This window comes from Amaranthus tricolor, chromosome 5 (assembly GCF_026212465.1).
Source record: "Amaranthus tricolor cultivar Red isolate AtriRed21 chromosome 5, ASM2621246v1, whole genome shotgun sequence".
Lineage (NCBI taxonomy): Eukaryota > Viridiplantae > Streptophyta > Magnoliopsida > Caryophyllales > Amaranthaceae > Amaranthus > Amaranthus tricolor.
Window position 1 is genome coordinate 9854915 of NC_080051.1, and position 19113 is coordinate 9874027.

The window sequence follows — 19113 nt, forward strand, 5'->3', positions numbered from 1 at the left end:
CATTAGCTGCTCAAAGGAGCATTAACAAAAACTATCTTTTATTCATTTTAAGGAAACCTATCTTTTATTCAATTATTGTTATGCTATTTGGGAGATTTTAGAAAGATGTTCAGAAATTAATGGTCGAGGATTAAGGTCCTACTTCCAAAATCTCTAGTCCATTTTTAACAAATTTATCTAAAGTATCAATCAGACCATAAAAACATCTCTCAATTTCCGAAGCTGTCAGGCCCGCCACCGCCATCTTCAGTCTCTAACCTGACGCCGTAAGTCTCCATCATCGGCCGTTATGTAAAACTTTCTCTTTCCTTTCTCATTGCCCAGTGTACAGTAATTAAAACCTTTTTTCAAATAAAAAAGAAAACAGATTTTCGGAAAACATAACAAAAGTTTTTTCGAAGAGAGAGAAAATAGGCAACTCTTTCGACTTTTGGTGGCTTTCAGCATGGAGTGAGAAAGAGGATGATAATTATTTTCATTTTCTCTTTCCTCCATTTTTTGAATCGAAAGACGGAAGTTCGATCCAACACAAATAGTAATTTGATTTTGATTTTAATTTTGATTTGTGAGTTGCGCAATAGTTGAGTTAAATAATCAGGGTATTTTTTGTTAAATATCAATTTTTTCCAAAAATGGAGGTAGATTCGACTACCTCAATGGAGAACGATCAAGATCCTGTAACGACATCGTCTTTGTCACCTTCATCTACACCACCAACAACGTCTTCTTCTCCTCTATCCTCTCCGATGGAGAAAGATGTATTACAACAACAGCAGATAGTTGGACCGAGATGTGCGCCGAGTTATACAGATGTGCATGCGATAATAGAGAAGCCAGATGATGGGCCTGGGCCGCGGTGTGGACATACTTTGACGTCAGTTCCGGCAGTTGGAGAAGAAGGAAGCCCAGGGTATATTGGGCCTAGGTTGATACTTTTTGGTGGTGCTACTGCTTTAGAAGGAAATTCTGCTGCTACTGGAACTCCTTCTTCTGCCGGAAGTGCTGGCATCAGTATGTTGCGAACTTTATTTCTTTCATTTTGCGGTTGTCGTTGTAATTATTAGATTTTGTGTTTTGAGTTAAGTACTTTATTGTTTTAGGGTTTATGAAGTTTATTGTTTTTGGTATTTATGACATGATATGATTGTTTAATTTAAGTTGGTTTAAGCTGTATTAAGTGCTAATTTTCTCAAAAAGGAAATAAACTGAGTTGTAGTTAGTGATAGATTTGATTTGCTATTCTATTTGGCGTGATTGTGGAGTAGACTACTGTTGATGCATAGGAAAATTGTCCAGACAAAGATAAACTGCTGACGGATTATTGTAGTGAGGAATTTTGGGTTTAATGATGAATGTTATCAATTTAAGGTACCTGGATAGTAAAATCCTAAGACCGGTAATAATAGTTAATGGAAGTATTTTATAGGTATATATTCGTCTTATTATTATTATCTACTCTATTTTCTAGTTGATATCAGAATGTTACAAGATTTCTTTTTTTTTTTTTTGAATCCGAATTTTCATATTTATTAGATTATTAGATTATTATATTTGCGTTCAAATTAATTATATTGTGTTAGGGTTGTGGACGTTATAGGTTCTGGTAATTATGACATGATTGATTATTTAAATTAAGTTGATTTGAGGTGAGTAAAGTGCTAGTTTCTAAAAAGGAAGCAAATAAAATAGCTGTTAGTGTAAGATTTGATTTGTTATTGGACTTGAAATGAAAATGACTAACCATTGATGGATAATAAGGAAGATAGAGTTAAAAGACGATTATTATTGATTTAAGGTACATGGATAGTAAAGGCATGGAACCAATGATAAATGATATTTTTAGTATTTTTTGTCATAACATGATTATTAATTTAAGTTTAACTTAGTTTGAGCCTTATGGAGTTCTAGTTTTGTAAATAGGAATTAAATTAATTAGTTTTATTGAAACATTTGATTTGTTATTGGATTTGGCATGGTTGTGAAGTATAATACTGATGGCGTCTAGGATAATTGTTGGTTGAGATTTGAGAATGATAAATTGCTGATGTTTAATCATTGTGAGGAATTTTGAGTTTAAAAAAGGAAACAAACATGGTAGTTGTTTGTGGAAGATTTGATTTGTTATTGGATCTGGAGTGAGCATAATAAACTACTTGTGGTTTATTGTAGTGAGAGAGGTTGAGTTAAATGATGATTATCATCGATTTAAGGTACATTTATGGTAAAAGCATGAAACTGATAGAAGTTAATATCTTTGGTATTTGTATGTCATAATAATATCTTTGTTTAGTTTAAGTTGATTTGAGCTGTCTAATGTGCTAGTTTGCTAAAAAGAAGTGAATTAGGTGGTTTCCAGTGATTCGATTTGCTATTGGATTTGGCATGGCTGTGAATTAGAGTACAATTGACGCGTGTGTAATAATTTGGAGTGAGAATGATAAACTGCTTAAGGATTTCAGCGAGAAATTTTGAGTTTGAAAAAGGAAGTAAACTTGGTTGCTAGTGAAAGATTTGATTTGTTATTGGATTTAAATTTTGAGGTGAGAATGAGAAACGGTGATTGAGTACTGTATTGAGGAAAGTTGAGTTAAATGACAGTTAATATCGATTTAATGTACATGGATAGTAAAAGCTTAAAACCGATAATAGTTAATAGTTTTGGTATTTAATGTCATAATATGATGTGATTGTTTAATATAAGTGTATAAGGTGCTAGTTTGCTGAAAAAGAAATAAATTAGGTGGTTTTTAGTGAAAGATTTGATTTGTTATTGGATTTGGCGTGATTGTGAAGTAGATACTGTTGGTTCATATGATAATTATTTGAAGTGAGAATGAAAAACTGCTCATGGATTTTTGTAGCGAAGAATTTGGCTTTAGTGAAGAAATATTATAATTTTAAGGTACTTGGATAGTAAAAACTTCAAACCAATAATAGTTAATATTTTTTAGTATTTATGTGTCTTGTTATCAATTTTCTAATTGGTATCAGTATGTTGCTAGCTTTATTTCTTTCGATTTTGTGGTTTTCGTCGTATCTATTAGATTTTCTTTGAGTCGCGTGCTTTATTGTGGTAGGTTTTGTGGATGTTATTGCATTTAGTATTTACAATATGATATGATGGTTTTATTTAAGTTGATTTGAGTAGTATATAGTGCTAATATGCTCCAAAAAGAAATACACTTGGTAGTTAGTGAAAGATTGATTTGTTATTGGGTTTGGACTTTGGAGAGAGATTGATAATCTGATATGAATTATTTTAGTGAGAAAAGTTTGTTTTAAATGACAATTAGTATTGATTTTATTGACATAGATAGTAAAAACTTCTAGCTGACAATAGTTAATATTTGTGGTATTTTTTGTAATATGATTGTTTGATATAAGTTGGTTCTTGCTGCATAAAGTGTTAGTTTGATAAGACAGAAGTAAATTAGGTAGTTAGTGAAACATTTTGTGGGTTGTAATTTTCTTATTGGATTTGGTGGTTGTGATTTGTGAAGTAGAATACTATTGACTCATTGGTTAGTAACAAATGTTGGATTTGATGACAAATATTATCGATTGAAGGTACTTGGATCGTAAAAACTTCAAGCGGCAATAGTTAAATTCTTTTTGTATTAATGCATCTTGTTATCAATTTGTTTTTTTTATTTAGCTTTTATGATGATTGGTAAACTCTCTTGTTATTAATTTACTGATTGGTATCTGCCGTTAACCTTGAATTAGATGATATTGATTTGCAAGATATTAACAAGACATGAGAATACTAACTTTAGCCTAACTGATAACAACACTAGTGTTTTTTTATTTCTTTATATGTCGTTAACAATTTGCATATGGATATTGGCTATCAATCTTGAGTTTTCCGATATTGATTTGCAAATGTATATGGTGCACTTGAGTACTTAACCACTAAGAGTTTTGGAGGATTTAACTATTATGTGTCTACTCTTGTCATCAATTTGTATATTAATCTGTAGACTGTTATCAGATTGGGTTTTTCTTATAGAAGTAACTGCCTGTTCTTGAAATGTTTGGGACAGTGCTGGTTTTTTTTTTTTTTTTTTTTATTTTTAATTTTTTTTACTGATGGTGGGGAGTAATACTGATATTTAAAAGAGGCCAAATGGAGTGTAATTTTATCAGTAGATACTGGTGTTTGCTCCTGGAAAAGTAAGGGTAGAATGATACTTTTGGATTGTTCTTGGTGATTGACAGTGAAGTGTGATTTTTGGTGCTCTCTTTGATTGGAACTGTATGCTTCTTTGGATGGTAGGGTTAGCAGGTGCTACTGCTGATGTTCATTGTTATGACGTGACCTCAAATAAATGGTCAAGGTAAGAGGAAACTTTCTTGACTTTTCTTTCATATGTGTAACCTCTGTATCTTGTGGGCTTTTTTATTTCATGGAAAAGATTTAAGAGGTAAAGGGTGTTTTTATTAATTCGTTGGGGAAGACTTAAGAGGCAGAAGACACTATATGTGAACAATTACATGTCTTATTATGTCAACTTTCAGGATCACTCCCATCGGAGATCCCCCAACACCCAGGGCAGCTCATGTGGCCACTGCTGTAGGCACTATGGTGGTTATACAGGTTAGTAGGAAATATCATTTTGTCTGTCTCTGCGGTGTACTCTATGGTTTTCATTTATCCTTTGAATTTATATTATTGACTGTTGCTGGTTTGCCGCTTTTAATTTGTGATAGGGTGGTATTGGTCCTGCTGGGTTGTCTGCCGAAGATCTACATGTCCTCGACCTGACACAACAAAGGCCACGATGGCATAGGTTTCTTGTTTGTTTATTTTTCCAAGTTGTTTACCCTAGAAGCTGCAGTGAAATATTCTTAATTTAAAATTGTTTAATAGGGTTGTTGTTCAAGGCCCTGGTCCTGGGCCACGTTATGGACATGTTATGGCTCTTGTGGGACAAAGATATCTTATGTGCATTGGTGGCAACGATGGTGAGTGTCTTTCACTGTTCTCTTTATTCTCATAGACAGTAATTTGTGCTTTCTGATTTTCTAATTGGCACTCATGCAAATCAAAATACTAACTACTTGTAGGAAAGCGGCCCTTGGCTGATGTTTGGGCGTTGGATACTGCAGCAAAACCATATGAATGGAGGAAGCTGGAACCTGAAGGTGAAGGTCCACCTCCGTGCATGTAAATTCCTCCTCGTCCCATTTTGTTCTGTACTCTTTTCATGATAAGGTTGCATGCTGATTATTTACTGGAATAACCTGTGTGCTCGCATTGGTTCGTAGCTTCTCAAAATGGAGTTACTTATATGCACCTTGCTTGCTAGTTGTCTCTCATTTTTTTTCCTTTCTTTTGGTCAAGTGTTGGGGGTAGGAGAGGGAAGCTAGACAGATATAATGTTAATAATATAAAGACCTAGTGGGTTATTTCAGCTGTAAATATTTCTAGTAACTTGTTATGAAAGCTCCAATGACAGCTAATAAATGTTGTGGTGCGCTATGTGGTGCAATACTTATTGTCATGGAAGTTTGATCTCATTTCCTCTTTTAAACTTTCTTCCCCCCTAATTAATGGCTGTCCTTGTACTGGTTCCAAAACCCCCAAGTATCCTCGTCTTTGCCTCTTTAGTGTGCTTGAGGCGTTCTGATGTTCTTGTATTACTTGTGGATTTTCAGTGGTCTGATAATGATGGCTGACAAGTCCAAATCTGCTGTACATTGAATTGATCTCTTGTGATAACCAAAAGTTGCTTTTGCATAGGTTTTTTCAACCTTTCTGCCTCTTCTTGTAGTAGTACTTGGTGTGTGCTTTTGTCCCTTGTTAGTATATGTGACCAGTTGCTTTGCTTCTTACTGCCAACTGTTTTTCCTAATCTTAATTTTTGTGGATTGGCCATTCTTTTAAGCTGGAATACTGCCTAGTAGGGATAGATATGATTCCCTTTATCTAGATGAATTATTACTGTTAGAAAAATGGTGCTTTGTGATCAGCAGTGTAGAGAGATACTAGTATCTAATTCCGTAAGGTAGCGTTTGGTACCATTTTAGTTTCGGGTGTTTTGTTTTTACTTTTCAAAAATAAAGCCAAAACCTGTTCGGTAATTCTAATTTAAAAGAAGTATTCAACGGTTTTTGTAAAAAGAAATTTTAACAAAAGCACTTTTATTGGTTTTACTTTATTTTGTTGCATATGTACGGCCATTCACTCCCCCTTGTTACTATATGCAATGTTCAATTTCTCATCATCAATTTATGTTTCTCTTTGTATTCTCTAGGATTAAGGCTCTGCCAATATGATAATCACATAAATTAGAGATTAAACTTCAAATTTTCATTGTATTGAATATGTTAAAATATTCCCAGGTTTGTTTGAATATACTTCTATAATCAATATCTTATACAAATCCAATGAATATTGTTACTTTTAGCTACCTGTTTTAGTCGAACTATATTTAAATGACAAATTTTGTGCTGTTTTTTTTTTTTTTTTTGAAAATTCATAAACAAGTACTGAAATCCATTTCTAGTTTTTCAATTTCATAAAACAAGAAAACTAAAATGTTTCCGAACAGAGCCTTAGCTGTCTAAGGAGTGGCCCAAATATCATTAAATGCTTCTATCAGGTAGGTGTTGCTGTTGGAGATTCTGAAGGTTTCTAATAATCCTCGGAGGCTATTTCCTTACAGGAGAAAGGGCCTCTGTTTCTTTTTTCTTTACACTTAAATGCATTGTGCTTACTCTCTTTCTTGAACGATGTTAGACTGGTATCCATTGTGTACTCCTCCACCCCTTTAAGATTGTCCCTTTGAGATTGCTATTGAGTGAAATTTCCCCTCATAACGTGTCACTTTCAGTAACTTCGGACAGGACATAGGGAGTTTATGCTATTTTTAATTATTAGCTGGCTTCGCTGCTGCCGTTACTACTTTGCTGGGATTTGCTTTATTTATTCTTTTTTTCTTCAATACTGGTTAGGTATGCAACAGCAAGTGCACGCTCTGATGGTCTACTTCTACTCTGTGGAGGGAGAGATACAAACAGTGTGGTGAGTTGAAAGTATTAAAATGGTGTGTAAAAGACCTACTACGCGTTCTTCCACTCTAATAATATTGGGTGGTTTAGAGTGTGAAAATGAATTTTGTATAGAAATGGTGCTTTGAACTTGTGACTATTTGTCTTCTCTTTATTGCACCCTCATCCTGAAGATATTACTCATTTTGATTTTCGCAAATACTAAGATTTTCACAATTTATAATAGCTAATCTGTAGTATTGGACAATATTATGATAGGCTAAATGTGCACTTAAGCTAAAGAAGATATAAAATGGGACATAGTAAGGTCAACAATCTTTTTGGGAGGGAGTTTTAGTGAACAATAACAATGGTGTGAAAATTGGACAATATTATGATTGGCAAAATGTGCACTTAAGCTAAAGAAGATATAAAATGGGACATAGTAAGTTCAACAATCTTTTTGGGAGGGAGTTTTAGTGAACAATAACAATGGTGGGAGTGTGCCTCTTGCTGATCAATGCTATTTTATGTAGGTGAATTTTTTATATTCCTTGCCTTTTTTTATTATATTTCTTGGGACAGAGTAGCTTTTTATTCATACTAGGTGATCTTGTATGGATTTTTCACTCTAGTACTTATTCTTTGGTTTTATGAAGTTTTTAAGGAAAGTGGGTTTGTGCATGATTTGAAATGGTTCTGATAACGTCTGTCCTTTTACTTGTTAGGCCACTTGCAAATTTTTTTGGTAAATAAGGTTCCTTTTGCTTTCTTTGCGTCTTATTATAGAATCTTCTCTTGCATATTTTTGTGCAGCCATTAGCTAGTGCATATGGACTTGCTAAGCATAGAGATGGTCGGTGGGAATGGGCCATTGCTCCTGGTGTTTCACCATCTCCTAGATACCAGCATGCAGCGGTGTGTTCCATTTCTATATTGTTTCAGTCAGTTTTCTCTAAATTTTTCATTCTCTTAACTTTCCTTCGGAATTATGAAATATAGGTTTTTGTTAATGCACGTCTACATGTGTCTGGAGGTGCACTTGGTGGTGGGCGTATGGTGGAAGATTCATCCAGTGTTGCAGGTCTGTTGTGATCATAGTTATTTTACTTGACCTTGATTTCTCTTGTAAGGGGCTTCATGATGATTTTAGAGTGTAGATCTTACTCATATGTCAACTTAATGTTATTGAAATAGTTGGTTGTACTTGTCACACACTTTCTTTTAGCTACATTTTAAAAATTTTCTCCTTTCTTGAGTCTAAAATTTTTGTTCCTTTAGTCGATCAAACAACCTCTTTGTTTCTACAAGTTAGGTGGAATATATCGACATGACATTGGGTATTGGATTGTTGTTTCCTTTATAGAAAAAGGTGGAACTTTTTATTTCTGTACAAAGCTAAATGTGAATTGGTATTGCTTATTGTTTTTTCCATCTTTTCTAATACCTTCTATTTTCACCAGTGAAACTTATATTATATCTCTTGACTAGAGGAAAAGCAAAAATATATGATGCCTTATCCAAATCAGGCTTTGTGGTTTTCAAGTATTATGTAGATTTTCTGTCTTCTTTTGTGCTGTGGGTTTGTTTATTTTGTTTCTGTAATGTAGATTTTGATTCCTTTTCATTTATAACACATCTTTTTCCTTCTATTGCAGTATTGGATACAGCAGCAGGAGTTTGGTGTGATACAAAGTCTGTTGTTACTAGTCCAAGAACCGGCCGGTATAGTGCTGATGCTGCTGGAGGAGATGCTTCTGTAGAGCTAACAAGGCGGTGCAGGCATGCAGCTGCTGCAGTTGGTGACTTGATTTTCATTTATGGCGGTTTAAGGGGTGGTAAGATATCTTAGCTTTAGCTATGCATTTCTTCTTTCTATTACTGAAGTGAAATGAAATGAACATCAAAGTAAAATGTTAATTTTATGGAGCTTTTCTGTTGGTTCTTAATTGCGTGTTTACCAAGCGGATTTCGCTTTCTTTATTCTGTATTTGTTATGCACACGCTTGCTCTACAGAAAGCTTAGATGCTCTAAATCTATAGTTGTGTAAACCACAGCTTGTATATTAAATGTTAATATTTTCTGTTATTCCATGGGCTAGTTTTTGAAGATTTTACAACATCTAGTACATTCTGGTGTTTGAGATTCATGGATGTCTTTGATTTCATGATGTTTTTTCTAATGTAGTTCTTGTTGAAAGTTTCAGTCTTTTTTTTGCTGCTATCAAATTCGGTGGGTCCAATTCGCTCATTTCTTTTGTTTTTCTATTTCATGTGCAATTTATTTATCTTGTGTGGTGTTTTCCTGTCTCCTATTCTATCAACTAGCCGACTGAAGGGATTTTATTTTTATAGATTTTATTTGCAAAAGTTTCTTTATTAGTTAAATGATAGAGTCCATTTTTTTGTTATAGGTGTGTTGCTTGATGACTTACTTCGTGCTGAAGATCTTGCTGCTGCTGAGACCACAAGTGCAGCTTCACATGCTGCAGCTGTAGCTGCTGCTTCCAATTCATCGCCAGGAAGATTGTCTAGCCGATATGGCTTTGCAGATGATAGGTTACGTGAGAATGATTCTGAATCATCTCCTGATGGTTCCGTCGTGCTGGGGAGCCCTGTCGCTCCTCCTGTAAATGGTGATATTTACACAGATATAAGCCATGAAAATGCCATGTTGCAGGGAAGCAGGTGAGCTAAAGTCAAATTAACGGAGCCTGGCTTGACTTTTAGACTGTTGAATGGGTCATTTTTGCCTGTGAATTGGAGAGATTTACTGATGCAAGTATTTGCAGGAGACTTAGCAAAGGAGTTGAGTATTTGGTTGAAGCCGCAGCAGCAGAGGCAGAGGCTATTAGTGCTACGTTAGCTGCGGCTAAAGCAAGGCAAGTAAATGGTGAAGTAGAACTGCCAGATAGGGGTGACCGTGGCGCTGAGGCAACACCAAGTGGGAAATCTATATCAACCATGGTCAAGCTTGACTCTTCTGCATCGAATAGTACCCCTCCACCAGGAGTCAGACTTCATCATCGAGCTGTTAGTATCTTATTTCATACCTCTCATTGCATGTTTATTTATGCACTAAACACCAAAAATTGGTCCGTATCAGTTCTGTTTGTGTATTAAATGATACTTAATTTTTTTATCAGCTGTAGGTATTTATTTCATGCCTTGGACCCATTTCTGCATGTGGTTTCTCAGCAATATTTTGTTGTTTGATAACATATATGTATTTATAGGTGGTTGTAGCTGCAGAAACTGGTGGTGCTTTGGGTGGCATGGTTAGACAGCTATCTATTGATCAGTTTGAGAATGAAGGTAGGCGTGTTAGTTATGGAACTCCTGAAAATGCTACGGCTGCAAGGAAACTACTTAATCGGCAAATGTCTATCAACAGCATCCCAAAGAAGGTGCGTAAATATCTTGTTCTCATCTGAAAAGCATACAAAAAAGAGTGTTCTGTTGGATTCTGTCCATAGGCAGTAGTATTGTGATGTCTAGATTTTCAATCTCACCCATGTGAACAGAGTTGATTTCAGAATGCCCACGCAAGATAAAAGTTTATATAAAGAAGTTACTGACATTGAACCGTTTTGGGGGTTAATATGACCATGGGGCTATTCTCTATGGCCCAATGATGGTGGTTTCTCTAGCTTATACTCTAGCCATTGAAAGTCATGCCAAGCTTGTCTATGGTAACTTCAAATTCACAATTTTGTAGAGTTTGATCATGTCAACACTTCTGATAATATTGTGATTTAGTCTGGTGGAGTAGGTGACACATTCATGCATTAAGATTCATGATTTCTTGATTCACAAATGACCAAGCTTAGTCTTGTCTTTAGGGTTTGGTGGTGGTTTGACATCAGAAACTTGTGCAACATTGAAACATCTGCATAAAGTGTCTTGCCGAACAGTGTTGTAGTAGAGCCTGGTAAAGGCTGTTGGCCTTGTGTTGCATATCCATGCCTATATCATATACTTTGATCCCCACATGAAACAATTTATAGGACCTCACTGCATGATTCCCTGCTCACAAAAATTTATAGTACCAGTCCCTTTAGATGGTTCAAGCTTCAAGGTGGTAGTATTACACCCACAAAAATTCATAAAAGTAATGAGTTTTTATTTTTATTTTCTAGTACCAGTGGCTTTCAACTTTTTATCTGATTTTGGTCACCCTGCAAAATGCATTAGGTACCTGACTTTTTTGTTGGTGTGCTGCTAGGGATTTGTTCCGACTTTCATTGACTGTGTTTTTAAGTTTCTAAGCCATGGAATTAAGGCTTGAGTTCTGTTTGCTGATGATACCATGTCTTTCTTGTTAGGTCATAGCCCATCTTCTAAAACCTAGAGGTTGGAAGCCTCCTGTTCGTCGGCAGTTTTTTTTGGATTGCAATGACATTGCAGATCTCTGTGACAGTGCTGAACGAATTTTTGCAAGTGAACCAAGTGTCCTTCAACTTAGGGCTCCTATTAAAATCTTTGGTGATTTGCATGGCCAGTTTGGGGATCTTATGCGACTGTTTGATGAATATGGTGCTCCTTCAACTGCTGGAGATATATCGTAAGTGTTTTAGCTGTGCTTAAGTTAATTGTTTCGGTTCTATTTGTTTGGTTGTCACTAGTTCTAGCACCTACCCTAAAACAAGTGTTACTGGGTTTTCTCATGCTGATTATCTTAATCTGTTGTCAGCTATATAGATTACCTCTTCTTAGGTGACTACGTAGACCGGGGACAACATAGTTTGGAAACCATTACACTTCTACTTGCATTGAAGGTACTGTTCTTTACTTTTAGTATTCATTTGGAGGTTCAGGGGAGAAAAGGGGTGGAGGCCAGGAGAGAGAAGTATTTATCTTATATCTGTTGTTGTTTCAATATCAGGTTGAATATCCTCATAATGTACATTTGATTCGAGGAAACCATGAAGCTGCTGATATAAATGCCCTCTTTGGCTTCAGGATTGAGTGTATTGAACGCATGGTATGTCATTTGTTCTTTTGCAATGATGTAAAATATCAAAATTGTAATGCAATGATTTTGGAACATCTAAAATATATATTTTTTCATAGAAGTTGAAAATAATCTCCATTTTGTATTAGGGTGAAAGAGACGGTATCTGGGCATGGCATCGGTTCAACAGATTATTCAACTGGCTTCCTTTGGCAGCTCTTATAGAGAAAAAAATTATATGTATGCATGGTGGCATTGGACGTTCGATAAATCATGTGGAACAGATCGAGAATATTCAGCGTCCAATCACAATGGAAGCTGGGTCAATCGTTCTTATGGATTTGTTGTGGTTAGACACCCTCTTCTTTGTAGCTGATTGGTTTGGTATTTGGATCTAGGATACAGATTGTAAGCTTATGTAAGAATGAATTTTGCAGGTCGGATCCTACAGAAAATGACAGTGTGGAAGGGTTGCGTCCAAATGCCAGAGGTCCTGGTTTAGTTACATTTGGGGTGAGTGATATTTTTGCAAGTTGCTCGAGTAAAGAAAGTAAATGTGGATACTGAAGCTAATTAGGACATTTGTTTGTGGCATCTATACCCTTCTTTTTCCCTGCTCTATTTTCCCTTCTCTTTTTTCATTGGGTGGATTCGGAACTGGAACATATAATCATGGTTACCACTTGAAATTATATTTTTGATTAGCTGCTATGAAGTTGATGATCATGGAAGTATTTAGTTTCTTTTAGCTGCTATGAAGTTGATGATCATGGAAGTATTTAGTTTCTTTTAGCTGCTATGAAGTTGATGATCATGGAAGTATTTAGTTTCTTTTAATCTATCTCAAATGGCTATCAATTTTAAAATCCTGTTTCCTCATGAGGTACCAATCTTTGTCATTGTAGGTTTGTTGCTACAATCAATATTGTTAAAATATTGCGAAGTTTGTTTGACTAGTGAGATATCTGATGATCATAATTTATCAGTAAATCAGCTTGATCTATTTTACATATTGTTTCATACATGCAAAATAACCGCCTATGAGCACACACGTTGGAAAATAACTTACATGTGGTTCCTCATCGAACAATAAGAGAGGTTGACTAATATATTAGCTTAATGAGCTACTCCTTCTATTACCATTTGGTTTTAGGATGAAAATTCATCGGGTTCGTGTGCAGTCAATTTTGTTCTTGTGTTGGTATTGTTTAACAACCGAATAACAACTTTATCAATCCATGTTGACTAGATTTTTTCTCTTGAAATGAGGTATGTTGTCATTTTGGGAATTCTGGATTGGATTATTTTTTAAACGCTTATTTTTCTTGATTTCAGTGCTTTTAAAGTAACATGCATAGTGTAAAAATGTGGTTATCGTAACAGTGATGCGGTAACGGGAGTGAGCGGTTATCGTAACGTTTAAATATCGGTTGAACTATAAGATATCCCTTGATACGGCCTAAAATGCGGTTTTTATTACACTTTTACAATGCGGGAAATATCGGTTCGTTTGTATTGAAAACAATTACAATAGGGCCGATGCAATGCAATGGTTTTATACTATGATATCATGTGATGGAACATATTTTGTGTAGAAAGTTGATTCTATTAGAATTCTATAGTTTTATATCTGAAGAAAGTTCATTTGTAGTGAAAACATTAACTGCATGTGGTGTGTATATTTATCTTTTCATTGTTATGCTCCACAGCTTCAGACTATGAGATTAATTCTAACGATGCTTTAATGTGAATGAATATTACTGTTCATGTTATAATTATCTGTCAAAGATGCTATGATGATCTGCTGTCACCATCTCAGATATGTGCGGTTTTTAAATAGTGGTTGTACTCCTATTTTACAGCCTGATCGTGTCATGGAGTTCTGCAACAACAATGATCTCCAATTGATTGTACGTGCTCACGAATGTGTCATGGATGGTTTTGAACGGTTTGCTCAGGGGCATTTAATCACATTATTTTCGGCTACGAACTATTGCGGTATGTTTAAGACCATTTTGCTCCTCATTCTGCCAAATTTATTTTCTGACAGGAGCTGGCTTGTTATTAGCATTGATCTTCTCTTTTCCAGGTACTGCAAACAATGCTGGAGCTATCCTGGTATTAGGAAGGGATCTAGTGGTGGTTCCAAAACTCATTCATCCTCTTCCCCCGGCAATATCATCACCGGAGACATCTCCAGAACGTCATATTGAAGACACTTGGATGCAGGTATGGTGAATTTGTGAATTTTCTTCTTTTAGATTATATGCTTGATGCTAGTTTCATCTCCAATAAACCATTTAAAAAATTATTCTTGCATCTGGCTGTAGGAGCTCAACGCAAACCGACCGCCGACACCAACTAGAGGTCGCCCTCAAGTTGCAAACGATCGAGGTTCTCTTGCCTGGATCTAAAAGAAGTGAAAACATACTCATTCATATTTCACTTCCTTCACCGGAGGAGGGTTTTGGCATTTGGTATAGCAGGATGCTGTATATAGAATGTCCTGAATTCAGCAATGCTCGAGCCATGAAGATTTTGAAGATCCTCTTGTGATACCAAAACGTTCAGAATGTGAAGTGTGTGGATCGCATTGTGAAAAACGGTTCTCTCCTCAAAGTGGGATGTGCTATAATTGGCAGCATGAGTATCCTAGCTAGCGAGTTGGCCCTTGTACATTTGATCTAATATACTGGTGGAAAGCCCAGAGTCTGGGTTATATCTTTAGTCAGGTTGATAGTTTTGGGTATTATGATTGGTTTCTCTTATATTATTTTACCCGTCTTCCTTTAGGGTGTATTTGTCACAAAAGTTTGGGGGTGTATTTGCTGTAGGTGAGGTATCGTTATATCAAATCCATGCCGAGAATGACAGTTTCTTTGTATTATAGAAGTAATGTTTGTGTAATTTTGTATTGAGATGTATTTGCTCTTTAGTTCTTTTGTTCAGCTCATTAATTACAGAATCTTTCCATTTGAAATTCTAATCATTGAAAATTATGGTCCGTTATACGCCTTTTAGGCAAATGTAAGAGCTCACTCAAAAGACTAAATGCACACTATTAAGGTGGGGCAAGTCTCATACCTTGCAATGGACCATAACATAAAACTTGAATTTCGATCACAAAGATGGACAAGAATTTCTCTAATGACTAGGCTAATTCACGAATTCAGTGCCAAAAGAATTAAAGAAAATAAAGCATCAGACCAAAATAAAAATCATGGCGACCTTATGGTGGAAGAGTCGGTGCAGCGTTAACAATGTGGCATACATTCTTATAAAGTACAGGGACAGGGTTAATAACTCTCTCTTTTGTCCTTTAGTTTCAGCCACGAGAACCCAAAAGACTGCCTTACACTTACAAAAGGAATATGGTAAAGAGATTTGAAGGTGTGAAAGCCCAGAAATTCACAGGTGAGACATTAACCTCGTTTCACTGGCCTTTGAACGTAAGATTTGTTTGGATCTTCTGTTTTAAGCTTTGGTGGTCGAATCTCACCCTTTTTGCCCTGAATAGACAGCCGGCTCTTTAGTATTGAGTGCACAATTTGTAAAGATAAGAGCACTCACAATTCTTACCTTCTTTCCAGTCTTCATGAAGTCTCTCCAACTAGAAACCTACAATACAAACAGATACATAATGTCGTCTATTCTACTATACACCAGCTTTATAAGAAGTAGCATACCCTATTTTCTCGTGTTCCTTCCCACTGTTCTTCATGTTCACGCTTCCTTTTCCACATCTCTTTTTGTTCCTCTTCATCTTTCTTAAGCCTACCTTCCTCCTCAGATATCTAGTAACAAAATTAAGGAATTTGAGGTAAAAACATACATAAATACAAGGTTTCAAAACATGATAACAATGGTGTATACCCTCATAGCCATTTTTCTCCTCCTCCATTCTTGGTCAGTTAGGATTTCTCGTACTTTCAATTTTAGCTGCTGCTGGAACACTTCTGACTGCTCGTATTCTTGATCAAATTTCTGTCAATGCTTTCAAATATTACAAAAAGTACAAATGATAACTGTTATGTAACAATAGCATGGACATCTATATACAGTAACAGGGCCTTAACCTTATATGGTAGATTGTAGAGTCATAATCAAATTAAGTTCCTAAATCCCTTTCAAATTTTATTTTCATCGTACCAAAGTAATTTCCTATCTATAGATTACATATAAGGTTTTACGTAACAGACAGAAGTTTTAGACACATTGTATATTATGCCAAGCTGTAAATGGTTTCTAGTCTACCTAAAACCATCTTCTGCAAGTCAAGCAGAAGACAAATTTAGCCATCAAGATCTCCAAACAAAGAAGCCTTGTTTTTCCCTTTTCTTTTTCTTGGGTTTGTCGGCAATAGATGGCGATGATGCAAGCAAATCAGCAGTGGCTCCGCATTACGATCTCAGCGATATGATTTTAAAAGTTAGGTTGATTGTAAAATCTTGTAAGGTCATTTACCAGAGAACAAGGTCACATCAAGAATCAAGCCTTGGTCTTGTCGGCAATAGATCCCATTGTTACCTGGAACGACATTCGGTTTGGAACGGGGAACAGGAACAAGGAACGCAACCAAGATTGACTCAAGAATGATTGGACAAGATACATGATGTAAAAAGTATATTTGAAAACAAAAGTATATTTAAATTATTTTTTTGTTTTAAGAAATCTTTTTAAGTTGAATATTTTTAGTTTTCTAGGTTTCATCTCATTATTCCTTCTTTTTTCTTTTAATTTGTACATGAGCGCTAAGATACCTTTTAAAAAAGATCTTTTACACCGGAACGTGATTTGGGTCGCGTTTCGTGGTGATTGGGGATAGATGTTCCCAAATAGCGGAACGAGGCTACGTTCCACGTTCCATGTAACTATGATAGATCCCCCCTCACCAACTGGATGTTGTCATTCAACCCAACAATTTAAATGCATCATGACGTCATTTTTAATTGGCTTCATGATTGTGATGCAGATTGACCTCTACATGTACCATTCTTAAAAGGCCGCCTTTTCATAATTATATTGGGATCACATTACAAAAACGTGTTGTACACTTAAATGAATCAACAGCAGGTTAGTCTATGAATACGTGATATTGATTCCAAAGAATGAGAACGTAGAGAGGAACAATATCATCCGAACAATAAAAGTACAGCTCAGATTTATGAGAATTATAAACGAACAAGCTGATACATGTTCAGAAGGAATGACAAGCGTGTATGTACCTCATCAACTAAAGATTTAATTTTTGAAGCAGTGTCTTTCTTTAACTGCTTCTTCCTCACAGATAGAAGTTCCTCTGCAATTCCAATGAAAAATTTAACATTCTGAACTCAAAAGGATGCCAAAAACGATTAAATTATAATTAACACCAAGAGACCAGAATGAAAAGAATGTGCAAGAGAAAGGAGTGAAATGTGAAACAGAGCTACTAAAGAGATCAATTTTTTTCTTTCAAAAAAAAAGAGACCATATTTTTTGAAATAAAAAGCAAAATGAACCATAAAAAACTCCCCAAAAGAAAAGACCATAACAAATCCAGCTCAAGTATGTTGGTGTTGTAAATAAGCTGTTTTATTTATTTTTTCTATTTTTACCTTTTGCTGCTTTTACTTGACTAAGAACATACTCTCTTTCTTGTGAATCAAGAAGTTGCTGTTGAGCTTTTGCTAATGCTGCACAAATTTGGAGGTCACTAGCAAACAAGTGTAGCATAAAATGCAGTAAAAACGTAAACATTTAGCCAAAAAAAAACAAAACACGAATTCATGTATAAGATGAAGTAGACAAAAATGTCCATGAAAGTAGCGTGCATTAGTAGAATTGGAAAATCAAGGCAATCATAATCAAATATGAGGTTAAGATCCACCAAGAGAAAAAGTGAACTGCTCCTCCCTAAAAACTATAGTTCCAAGGGGGTAGTAAAACTATGAAGTAAAAGATGCATGAAGTGCACAACTGGTACTTATTTGATTAATGATTCCCACACAACCATTTCACACCCAAGACATCACGATCATAGAAGCAAGGTTGTTTGTTCTAGAATACAATGTATTTTTCAACTCACCGCCAAAAGCTTCCTTTGCTTGTGGATGCTTGCATTTATCAGGGTGAACCATCAATGATAACTACATGTCAAACAATAAAGCACTTAATTATGGCAAGCTGATATAGAAATGATCACAATATGAGCATAGATACTCCAGACAGACGAAATCACCTTTCGATATTGTTTTTTCACATCTTCAACCGACGAATCAAATGATAGGCTAAGAAACTCAAACGGGTTTAACTTGAAGCATGAGAGGATCCTGTAAGTATTAAATAGTTAATGACGCCACAACATTGCCAACAACTTAATCCCAACAATATGAAGTCGAGAGTGAAAAGTTGTAGCTAACAAATCTATGCTTAATTTGTTACTAATCTAATACTAATCTACAACAAACAACAATACTAGATCCTTGATCCCCAAAGATTGGGTTCGACTACATGAACCAATATATCAGTTGAAGGATTATTTCCAAGAAACAGTCTAACAATACATATTAAATATATATAGGATTAATATGGAGATAAAAATTACACATTTAATATGCTAAAGTTGCTTGCTAGAGAATAACGTACGTTTTTGGACTATTAAGGTTTTGACCTTTTATATAGGCTTGGTAGTTAGTAATAGAAAACCGATTGAAAGAGAAAATAGAAAGAGAATTTGTTTCTTCTTTCATTGTTTTTCTCAATGTTAGGTGCTTAAACATCATTGATAGATCTAAGTGGACTAATCAGATAAATCAAATTTGGCATTTATCTCTACATTACCGTACAAGGATTTATCAAAGCTTGTTAATTCTGAACTCACTTTATTGATTCATCTATTTGATATACAAATTTTCCTGGGTTATAGATGTTATACAATTGTTATATTCCTCATTTGACATCTATGAATTCTTATAGTTGTATTAGTTAACCTCTTGTATATTTTTTATGCGATCATAACTTTTTTATCCAAGTAATTTATTATTTCATTCTATCAAAAGAGATCAATTTGGGTTAAAATTACTTGATAAAATTATTTTAATTTATATGAATTAAAATTTATAATTAAATTCAGATTTTAATTAGAAACGTTTAATTTTTTTATTATAGACATATCAAAATTAAAA

At 35.0% G+C, this 19113-nt stretch overlaps 2 protein-coding genes across 5 annotated transcripts in view; one reads left to right on the forward strand and one right to left on the reverse strand.

The window, feature by feature from the left end:
• On the forward strand, positions 1–14930 carry LOC130813330 (serine/threonine-protein phosphatase BSL3). 3 transcript variants are annotated; one of them, XM_057679143.1, is made up of 22 exons: positions 1–266; positions 643–1011; positions 4277–4337; positions 4519–4597; positions 4711–4790; positions 4871–4965; positions 5068–5167; positions 6958–7027; positions 7810–7911; positions 7996–8077; positions 8652–8831; positions 9408–9681; positions 9786–10026; positions 10230–10400; positions 11319–11557; positions 11687–11771; positions 11879–11977; positions 12097–12296; positions 12385–12460; positions 13810–13945; positions 14037–14176; positions 14278–14930. In XM_057679143.1, the coding sequence occupies exons 2-22, from the start codon at positions 657–659 to the stop codon at positions 14359–14361; spliced, it is 2949 nt and encodes a 982-aa protein (XP_057535126.1). In that variant the 5' UTR covers positions 1–266; positions 643–656; the 3' UTR covers positions 14362–14930. The 3 variants fall into 3 exon arrangements, with proteins under 3 accessions (XP_057535126.1, XP_057535128.1, XP_057535125.1); XM_057679145.1 differs by having other exon boundaries at positions 83–266; positions 639–1011; XM_057679142.1 differs by having other exon boundaries at positions 86–1011.
• LOC130813331 (J domain-containing protein spf31-like) overlaps positions 14675–19113 on the reverse strand; it is a 13403-nt gene continuing 8964 nt past the window's right edge. The window contains exons 2-9 of one of the 2 annotated variants that reach the window (XM_057679146.1): positions 18168–18258; positions 18015–18075; positions 17545–17622; positions 17173–17246; positions 15821–15931; positions 15634–15741; positions 15527–15565; positions 14675–15456 (exon numbers count right to left, since the gene is read on the reverse strand). In XM_057679146.1, coding sequence (XP_057535129.1) covers positions 15370–15456; positions 15527–15565; positions 15634–15741; positions 15821–15931; positions 17173–17246; positions 17545–17622; positions 18015–18075; positions 18168–18258 — 649 coding nt within the window. In that variant the 3' untranslated portion in view covers positions 14675–15369. The remainder of the gene's footprint in view (positions 15457–15526; positions 15566–15633; positions 15742–15820; positions 15932–17172; positions 17247–17544; positions 17623–18014; positions 18076–18167; positions 18259–19113) is intronic. The other variant, XM_057679147.1, reaches the window with a different exon arrangement.